General features: G+C 56.8%; 1 protein-coding gene across 25 annotated transcripts in view; it reads left to right on the top strand.

Annotated features, from left to right (window-relative positions):
- The window catches only part of PPP2R2D (protein phosphatase 2 regulatory subunit Bdelta), a 35790-nt gene that overhangs the window by 6984 nt on the left and 18427 nt on the right, over nt 1-10379 (top strand). For 5 of the 25 annotated variants that reach the window (XR_005647183.1, XR_005647180.1, XR_005647187.1 and 2 more), the window contains exons 2-3: nt 6582-6677; nt 9440-9503. The exons of 1 other annotated variant lie outside the window; for it this stretch is intronic. Coding sequence is in view for 4 of the 24 variants with exons in the window: in XM_039835977.1 (XP_039691911.1) it covers nt 4671-4930; nt 6582-6677; nt 7856-8063 (564 nt within the window). In the remaining 20 variants the exon portion in view is untranslated. 19 more of the 25 variants (XR_005647199.1, XR_005647195.1, XR_005647179.1 and 16 more) reach the window with 14 other exon arrangements.

The raw sequence follows: 10379 nt of genomic DNA, 5'->3' as shown, positions 1-10379 counted from the left end.
TCTTTGCACTGTCTCCGCAGCTGCGCCTTTTCCAGAATGCCGTGGAGCTGGAACCAGAATGCCGTGGAGCTGGAATCGTCCGGTACGTAGCCCTTTCCACTGGCTTTCGTCACTTGTCGTGGCATTTAAGGTCCTTTCGTGTCTTTCCGCGACCCGGTGGCTCACTTCCCCTCGCCTCTGAGCCACAGTCCCTTGCCTGGAGGACCGCCGGTTGTTCACCCCCTCGCCCCCTGAAGGACGCCTTGGTTGCTTCCAGGGCTGGAAAATCAATGACTAAAGCTGCTGTAAACAGCTGTGCGCACGCGTTTTCAACTTCCCGGGATGAACACCGAGAACGTAATCGCCGACTCGCATGGTGAGAGAGTGTCTCATCTCATAAGAAATTGCCAAACTGTCTTCCAGAGTGGCTGGCTACACCGCCTTGCGTTCCCACTGGCAGTGAGTGACAGCTCCTGCGGCTCTGTAGCCTTGCCAGGGTTTGATGGTGTCAGTGTTTTGGATTTTGGCCATTCCAGTAGGTGTGCAGTGGTTTCTTGTTTTAATTTGCATTTCCCTGATGACGAAAGATGTAGAGCATCTTTTCAGATGCTTATTTGCCATCTGTAGTAAAATTTTTGTTGTCTTTTGCCCATTTTATAATTGGACTGTTTTCTTATTGTTGATTTTTAAAGAGATCTTTGTATATTTCAGGTAACGGTTCTTTATCAGTTGTGTCTTTTAAAAACATTTTCTCCTGGTATGTGGCTTGTCTTCTCGTGATCTTGAATGTATTACAATTTCTTTCCATTTTATGGCAGAATTAGTTGTGAATTTTTTGAAGTAGGAAATTATGTTTCTAACCTACTGGGAGCATCCAGTGGAAATCAAAAGGGCTTTGGGGGGACTCGGGGATTGGCAGTTTCAGAGCAAGAATGTGGAGGGAGCAGGCATTCCAAGAAGCAGCGAAGGCCATAGCGGAGGGGCTGTGGAGGCTGGGTGCCCGAGGCAGATTGGGGGAGCACAGGGCTGAGTGGGGAGGGAGACAGGTGGGAAGGAACAGGATGATGGGGAGGAGCAGTGTGTTATCTGCGGAACTATGACACACGTGGGGAGGGTACATGGTCCCAGGTGGGCCACACGGCCGTGCTCACAGGGACTCGTGTCAGTGACCTGGTCGAGGGAGAGTGCCTCACTGCACCTCCGGCCTTCCCTCCTGCAAGGCCAGCGATGCCCCTGCTACTGACATCACGGACAGACGCGCTGCTTTCGAACTTGGTTTGCATGGCGTACAGCTGCAGGTGCTCCTCAGCGTTTCCTCCCGAGGCCCATCCAGGGATTCTTTGTTGTCATTTGCTCATTTCCATTGCTACATGCTGCTCCCCTGTGTGAGCGGTCTACAACCGATGCATCCGTCTGCTGTTGGGGACATTTGCATTGTCTCTTCTGTGGACAGGCTGCTGTGAATGTCCTTGTGAGAGCTGTAGTGATACACGTGCGCTTCTGGGGGCCGTGCGTCTGGAGGCGGGGAGTCCAGGGCCCTAGGGAGCGTGGGTGTCTAGCTTTAGCGGATGTCGCCGGACAGTCTTCACTCCCAGGAGCGCTGCGTGAGCGTCCCTGTGCTCCCATTTCGGTGGCCCTTGGAGAGGGTTTTTTCGTTTCAGCCGTGGGGTGCTCTTACTTGCTTTTCCCTGGAGGCCAAAGAGGTTGGAGGCTGTTCCACGTATCTGTGGGCCTCGGATCAGTTTCGGTGTCCCCTAAGGGGAAGCAGACGACGGGAGTGAAGCGGGAACACTCTCTGGGACTGTTTCCTGCACGGCTCCCGGCAGGGAGGTGGACGATGCTGGGAAACGGGCAGCGGTGGTGTGAGTGGTGTCCCCTCATCCTGCTGGCGGCTGTCCAGCAGGAGCAGATTGGGTCACAGGCCAATCTGCACTGAAGTAACGCTTCGCATCGTGAGCTAGCCGAAGGACGGGGTCAAACGAAACTGGGAACTGGCCCATCTGCCAGTTGTGTGCCTTTGCCATTTGGACTGTGACTCGGTAATTCGGGGTGGTGCGTTCTCCGCACCGTATTTGACTTCTTTAGTGAGTGGACACGCTGCTTGTGGCGGCTGGGTGCTGACAGGGTTTGAGCGGTGCTCATGCTATATGTGCCTTGGAAAGATCCCTCCACCCACTTTATAGAGACTGGACTCCAAGGAGCAGGAGAGGGAAGCGGGCAGTGGCACCTGGGAGGCTGTCAAGATCACTTATCCAGAGACGATGGTCACTTTGGACATAGGGTGGTGGCCGCAAAGATTGACGGTAGATGAAACGGTCACATTTGTGTGTTTTGTTTTGAAAAGCTGGGAAGTTTGGGTAAGTACTGGAGTAACGTGACAACAACCTGCGAGCTCAGCCCCAGACTCTGCACTGGAACGTGTGTCTTCCTTCACGTCTGTGGCCTTGGCGTCCCGGTCAGTGACGCAACAGGGTTCTAGGTTCCGACCCAGCGGCGTGTTCCGGGGTCTCCTTCAGGCTGACCCATCTGTGTGACCCTGCGCGTCCGCACCGCTGCCCGCTGCACCCCTCTGAGGGGTCAGGCTCCCCCCGCTTCGCCTCCCTTCCATATGTCTTTCCCTGTCCCTCCCCTGACCCGGCCGTCCCCTCCCTTGGCTGGATTCCGGGCTCTCTAACAGAATGTGACTCCCGCCCCCCCTGCCTCTCCACCCAGTCGTGTCGCTCCTGGCAGACCCCGCAGCGGGGTCAGCCACCGCGGGCCGCTCCGAGCCCACACCCAGGCCACGCAGCCCCCGGGGCTGTGCTCAGTGGCCTCATTTACAGTTGCTGCACGCACTAGGGTCAGTCCCCAGCGGGCAGGGACGCACCTCTTCGTTGTGTCCCCAGTGCCTCGGGCAAGCCTGCGTATGTGCGGCAGTCCTGCGTTTACGGCGCGGTCCTGTCTTCCGGAGGAGACCTCTTTCTCACGGCCCCCTGCATTGCCTGTGCCTCTTCTGTGCCAGGCGCAGCCCTGACCACCTCCCCAGATGGGGGCACCCCTGCCCCCATCTTCCAGCAGCCCCGGCCCGAGCCCCGGCTGAGCACGCTCATCTGCCTGACCCTGCTGACTGCTGCCTCCTCGACCCCTCTTAAGTCCCCCTCTGCCTCCGCCCCTCGCCCCATACTTGTCGCCTGTGTCCGTGCCTGCTCCCTCGCGGCACGAGCTCCCCCTCGGATCCGGGGTCTCTCCCCCAGCCATTAGACACCACCCTTTACTGACCCACTGCCTTCCTGTTACCGTAACCCATGAGTCAGCCCGTTCAGTAACGTCACCTCTCCCCCGCCCCCAGCAAAATGAAGAGGAGTCCAGAGGGACTCTCTTAGGGGTCCCGGTTCGGCAGGATGGTGTCGACTGTGTACATACTGCTTGTCGCATTCAGATTTTTTTCCACACACATTTTCAGTTTTCCGAGCTCACGATTGCCCGATTTTTTCACATGCCGAGTTCTCTGTGTCTTTAGTGCTGTTTTTTCAGACAGACACTCGAGCAGTTCTGTCAGCTGTGACTCTTCCCTGGGACGCAGGTGCCCTCAGCCCCTTCTCCCCGTCCTGACGCCCTGGGCCAGCCTCCTCCAGGGACCGCTCTCTCGGGGGCGGTCGGCTCCTGCCTTGGGACTTTCTTCACCGTCACTGGCATGTCGCATCCCCGTCTTGCCAGGTCGCATCTCCAGTGCTTGCCCGAGAAGGGGCTCTGTTCGCGTTTGTGCTGTTTGCGCGTTTGAAAACGTCTCCACCCGCCCTCCGGCTTGATTGCAAACTTGGCGGGTGTAAAATGAGAGGTTGGAGATTATTTTTTCTCAGAATTCTGAGGGCGGTTGGAATGCCGTCCACCATTTTCCTACATCCGGAGTGATGCCATCTGATGTGATAACTTTCGCGTGTGACCCGTTCGTGTTCTCTGGAGAGTTCTGGAAGCCCTCCGCCCTCGGCGTCCTGGACTGCGGAGAGCTGCGCGTCGGCGCGGTCTGCTCACGGCGCCCCCGGGCCGCTGCTCTCGGGGACTCTGGTCTTGCTGCTTCGGTGACTTCTCTCCTTTTCTCTCGTTTTTCTGGAACTTGTCACCTGGGTGGCGGCCACCTCGCCTGATCCCCGATGACCTTTCCTGCTGTCCATCTCCGTGTCTTTTTGTCCTCCCCTTTGGAGGAGGCCTGGAGTTTTTAAACTGTCGTTACACCGTCTGAATTTCAAGGGCCACTTCCTCGTGCTTCCTTCCTCGGAGCCGCTCGCCTTCTGGGGGCCCCACTGGAAGCAGAGGCATCCTGCCCGGATCACCGCCTAGAGCTGCCACCAAGGGCCAGCTGGGTACCGTGCCCAAACCTGCCTCTCTCCGCCACACAGCCTGCTTCGTGGGCTGTTGTGAGGCCCAGCAGCTTAGGACGGGGGTCGCGCTGGGCGAGCCCCTGGCACCTGGAGCACCCAGCCAGCACTGGTCGCTACCTACTTTAAGCATTACCTCCCTGGAGACATTAATGTGTGTTCCTTTGACTTTTTGCCGATGCACTGTCCCTCTGTTCGCCAAGTCCCTTCGTTTTGGCGTTTTCTCTTACGCGACTGCCAATCCCGAGCCGTTGCTCAGGTTTCAGGTGGACTCGCCGTGGGCTTTTCATCTGGGGAGCCTCCCTGTGGTCGGTCGTTTCGAGAGGAACCCTGGGGATGGTGGGAACGATTCCTGGTGGCCATTGCGTGGAAAATAAGGCGTGGGAGGACCTGTGTACTCCCACCTGTCAGGATCGGGGACCCGGCAGCTCTGCAGAGAGACCTGCCACCATCTCCGTGCCCAGCACCGGTGCGGAGCAGGGTGGCCTGCGTCATCGTGCGGCCCGTGGCAGCGCCGGCCCGCCCGGCTGGCACCCTCACTCAGTGTCGCACGCGGCCCTCCGCATCAGCCCCGTTGCTGGAGTCACGTTCGTCAGGTTAGATTCATGCTGGCGATTTAAATTTCACTGGTTTCATAATCGTGTTAGTATTTAGTCAGCATGTTTATTTTGATTTGAGAACTCTTCTAAACTCTACAGAGGGTATTTCTAATTTTAAGCTTATACATATTTACGTGGCTTAATGAAAATAATTTCTCACCACTGGCAGTCATGGGAGTTTCTCTTTGAAAAGGTTCAGTCCATTTTAATTAAATTTGAAAATCACTGACAGCTAGAATGCATTAATTGTGTAAGACGGTATACCCTCTGGGGATAAATGACACACATTTAGTCCCTTTTAGTCCATTACAGAATATTTCAGTTTCATTTAAGCAAATTAGGTTATTTTGAGTAATTTAGTTTAAAAAATGACACTTCTAACGAGAAGCAGCCTAATCCTTTTCCCAAGTCTAACTGCAGATTTAAAAACTAAAAAGAACGTCCGGCAGCAGAATCATAGGAGTCGGCGTGTTTGCACGTCGGCACACGGTGCCGACGCAGTAAGGAGCCATGTGGCAATAATTCTTTGATGTAGAGGTTTGTGCTCACCTTTCAGATTTACGTTATGGCCACTGTGGGGGGCACTTCTGCAAGTAGTTCCAGCTTCAGGGCCATTTCTGATCAGTGGCCACGTCCTGAGTGACAGCCTCCAGCAGCCTGTCTGGACATGCTGTGGCACTGGTGTCCCCATGCCCCGGCCTGTGCACGGCCAGCTGTGCTCGCTGGCGGTAGGCACGCCCTGGGGGCCGGTCCTTCCTCAGCAGCCGGAGATGAGGTTTCTGGGGCAACCAGACGTCGAGTCTGGTTGTGGCCACAGAACAAGCGGACGCTGGCCCCGTGGGAGGCCACATCGTGCTTTGTCATTACTCGGTCAGCGCACGGAGCCGTGGAGAAACCCCGTGTGCTCCGCAGTCTGTCACGGGTGCGTTTTATGATTCAGCGTCGCGACACCCATTTAGATCCATTCCCTCTAACTGAAGCATCAGCCTTAGGACACCTCCAGCACTTTTTAGGACGTTTCCAGCACTTGGCTTTGTTCATTGCACCTGTGGCCTCGAGCCCTAGTGAGCTGACGGACACGGTCTTTGTGTCGATGGTATCAGAAGTCCCAGGTACCTGACCAGCAGGAAATGACATCATCAATGTCAGTGGCAGTAACTTTGTCCGGACAATGGAATAGAATTGTACTGTCTGTAATGTTATTTTGTACAGAAGCCAACAAAAGTTACTGTGTAGAATGTTAAAACGTTTCTGTTAATATTTTATAAGAATAAAAGATTTGTTTTAAAAATTAATATAAGGCATGCATTATAAAGTTAGGTACCAGTCTCCTAGGACCAATTGTTTTCTTAGTAACAATTTCCTGAATTTCTACCCTTCATCCTATGTTAAGACAGCCGAGTCTAGATGAACCCCGGTGCTCCAGGGGCAGGATTGAGGCACTTGATAAACCCAGTGGGCCCTGGGCTCCAGAACCAAGAAGAGGCCGCTTGGTGATTACAAGTTACCTGCAAAAATCTGGCGTTATCCAGGGAGAAAGTTTTAGATGTGTCGATCTTTCCCTTGATCCTTTTTATTGATTTTTGGAACTCATTGTCCCCCCCTCAAAATCGTAACGTCATAAACTGCTCCTGTATTTTATTGACAGCTACATCATCTCGACTGTTGAACTGAATCACTTCGGAGATCTCCTTGCAACAGGGGACAAGGGCGGCGGAGTTGTTATTTTTCAGTGGAACAAGAGGTCAGTAATTTTCAACCTACAAACAGTGACATCGTTCACCCTCCTCTTCTCGTCACGATGAGGAGGGACGTGCCGTTCCGGCCCCAGCCTCTCCCTGCGTTTAGGTGCAGTGATGGCGTGTTAACCCTACCATCTTCTTCGGAAATTTTCTCTGGTACGATCGAGAAGATGTGTGTTTCAGCTCACTGACGTCCAGCCACCAAGCCCCTGCAAAGTCCCCAGTGCCCTCATCTTTAGCGAGGGAGGAGAGTCCTTGCCCCACCTCCTGGTTGTCACATGTTGTCACAGGTTGCCATGAGGACCTAATGAGGAAGGTGGGGCGGTGGGCATTTGCGTTTATTCGTTCTGTCCCATGATCAGAGGGGCTGTCGGAAGCCCCAGCCAGGCGGAGCTGGGCCCAGCCCCGTGGTTCACGGTGCAGCCCCCAGGAGGGACCTGTGTGTCCGGCACGCATGCGCTGCCTCCTCATCCTTAGCCCGCAGGCTGCACTGTCGGCGTGGGATGGGAAGGCATCCCAGAACACGGCCTGGCGGGTGACGCAACGCTGCATCATAAAACGCACGAGCACCGCTTCTGGAATTGTTTTGTGCGTGTTACAAATTGGCACGAGAGGTTTCCTACTGTGGCATTCCAGTCCCTTGCCTCTCACGCGGCTGTCGGCTGTCGGGTGAGCCGGGCGGGCTTGTTCGTTGCGACCACTGTGGGGTGCTGTCACACGCGCGTGTGCTGGCTGGCCGCTGTCACGGGGGAGTGCAGCGTGCATCCCACGGCTGACTGTGGGGGGCCTGGGCCTGCTGGGCGGACTGTGCGGGGCCAGGCTGCACCCCGGTCTCATGACCCCTGCCCTCCAGAGCACCATATTTAACATCTGCGAAGCTGAGTAAACTTAAAATCCTGGTGTCTTGTGATGGCCTGGTGGCACACGTTGCCAGTGTCTCAGATCAGAGGAAATGTGGTCGGGGAGGCCACACAGCCGCGGGAAGGTCAGAGGGCCAGGCGCGAGGCAGCCTCGCGTGTCTGAAAACCTACTCGGTGTTGCTCAAGCGCGGACCGAGGCGGTGAGTGCACGCCGCCTGGTGACCGGGGGCTGCAGGGACAGCTCGGGGTGCAGGGCACTCCCCACCCACACCCCGCCCGGCGACATGGGGCACAGACTGCCTGCCTGCTCTCCCGTGCAGGGTGCACGCAGGGCGCCAGCCACACAGGACGGAGTCACAGCCAGCAGTGGAGGCAGTGCCACCAGCAGTTAGGAAACAGGGGTGTCATCGGGTGGCCCTCAGACCTCTTACGCCCACCGCGTCGCCCAGTGCCCAGGGGTCGAAATGGAGGCGGCTGCGGGGCGTGCAGTCCAGGCCCAGAGCCCTCGCGTGCACCAGGCTGCTCTGATGGGAACCGCGACTTCCGCCGCCCCATGCTGCCACCTGTGCATCTGTGAACCCGTGGTGGTTTCTTGGTGGGTCACTTAGTGACAGTGGAGGACTTTGACAGCTAGCAGCGTGCACACCGTCACTTTAAATTCAGGCGTGCTGGAGCAGCGGGGCCTGCCGGGCCTCCCCGCCGCCTGCCCCGCCCTCACGCGACACCCGCTCCTCCCGACCAGGCAGCTCGCTGCACGCGGCGCCCACGTGCCCGGCTGGGAACGCTGGGTCTCACCACCCCCAGTCCTGGCCCCACTCAAGGCCGCCTTTGTCTGTTCGGCCTCAGTGGAACGAGCGTAGCTGTGGCCCAGTGGCGCGCGTGAGCAGGGGAGGGGCTCCGCCATGGACCGCGTTTATGTACCGCAGCGGGGGTTGGGGGTCCCGGGCCTGGTGACCCCACGCCCACATCCTCTGCGAAGCCAGGCCTGTGCGTGAGCTCTCAGTGACCTCTCCAGGGTTCAAAATAGACCCATAAACTGTCTAAACTTAGCCGGGTGAGAGGGAGAAACGTCGCCCCTGGGCCTTCTGGGCACGCCCTGGGGTGTTTCACTATGCAAACTCCAAGAATACTGCCGCTGATTTTTCATTGCGATTTTAAAGTTCTTTTCTTTCCTACTGGACGTCCCTGGTGTTGAGCCTGTTTTCCTTTTTGGTCACGTTCAGACACTGTCATCCACGACTGCGCCCTTCCCCTCCCCACTGTCCCCATTCAGTGCAGATGTCCCTGCCCTCATCAGAGACGGGTCTGTGTCTGTTTAGAAACCTTTTATTAAAGTCGAACATGCACATCAAAACGCCCTGCCAGCAGAGGGGCAGGCCCACAAACACGCGAGTCAGCCCACGCCAGGTCAGCTCCCGCGGTCCCTCCTGTCACCCCTTGGCCCCCCATCCCGAGGCGTAGCGCGTGTGCTGGAGAAGCAGGCCCGGACGCAGGTGACGGTCCGGGCGCCCAGCTCGTAGGCAGGAGAGGACAAGGGAGGGCTCCGCCAAGCCTCCCGTGAGGACTCTGCAGCCAGGCGACTCGCCACAGGACAGACGGGACAGCGAGGCCGCAGCGTTAGGCATCGGGGCCCGAGAGGCAGTTGGTTCAGGTGCCAGTTTAGTCTTGTCTTCAACAAGAAAGTGTCCGCCTTCGTCATGGCTGCCGGGCGGAGCGGCTTGGAATCGACAGCACCCATCACTGCAGCCTGTCCCCACGGCTCAGTTACGGGCCCTTTGGGGTGTGACCTGTACAAAACTGTCACTTAACTGGGAACGCAGATCTGCTGCTTTGCTTCCTGCCGTCAGCGTGTTGCTCTCACGCCGCGCGATCTCGTGCTGAACGCCGTGTCCTTCCGCTCCCAGGTCCCGACACAGACGCCCGCAGACCTCGTGGCGGAAGCCGGTCGCGAACGCGAACGCGCACCCTGTGAGTTCCACTTCAGTGAACGGCGATCAGGAATGGAGCTTTCTGCGGCCGGCCTGAGGGCCAGTCTGTGGCACTCGGGGTCACAGCTGGAGCCCACGGCCTGCGGCGGGGGTCTGCGCTGTCCGCTGCCTGTCCCAAAAAGTGTGGCCGCTTCTGCCTTTGGGACGTTTTCCCTCTGATGGGCGTGACCTCACGTCCACTGCCTCCCTCGCTGCGTCAGGGGCTGTTTTAAATAGTCCGCATCCGAAAGTTCAGCGTTGCTTTTTTCTCCCTCGATTTGCTAATAGAAAATACTGGCTTTGGTTAGCACGATGTTTAACTTCACGCGTGGAACGACGGATCGTGTAAGAATTGATTTAGAAGACAGGCTGTCCGAGGGGTAGGCAGAGGTTCAGCTCATTTAAACGACAGACTGTTTTAAGATGAAAGCGGTACTGGCTGATCACACGTTTTTGGAAGTTACTGATTTCTCCAGAAAATGACAGCCCTGTGATATGTGCAGACCAGGTGGCTTCAGCCGGATTTCTCCACATTCGGGGCAGTGTCTGCTGGTCACAGTAGATCTCGGCGACTCCTCTGCTGGGGCTCAGTGTCTGGCACGTGCTCGTCCGTGCTTTTACTCACGTAAACCTCACAGAGCGCACGGGGCTTTAAATCCTAGCGTTTCCCGCTTCGTTTTGATTAGTGTGGTCTTGACTTGGTTGTTCAGTTTATGTGGTTACTCGGTTTGTGAAACGCTGTCCAGTGGGCAGTGCTGACATCTCTGTCGTGCTGGTAGTGGGAGGAAGTCGGGGTCGCTGCGCCCTGCCCTGCCCCGCCCCGGCCGAGCCAGTGAGCTGCCGGTGTCTGACTCCATTTCTCTTCTTTCTTGCAAAC

The sequence above is a fragment of the Pteropus medius genome, unplaced genomic scaffold, assembly GCF_902729225.1.
Source record: "Pteropus medius unplaced genomic scaffold, Ma_sr-lr_union100, whole genome shotgun sequence".
Classification (NCBI taxonomy): domain Eukaryota; kingdom Metazoa; phylum Chordata; class Mammalia; order Chiroptera; family Pteropodidae; genus Pteropus; species Pteropus medius.
This window is presented reverse-complemented; position numbering and strand designations above follow the sequence as displayed.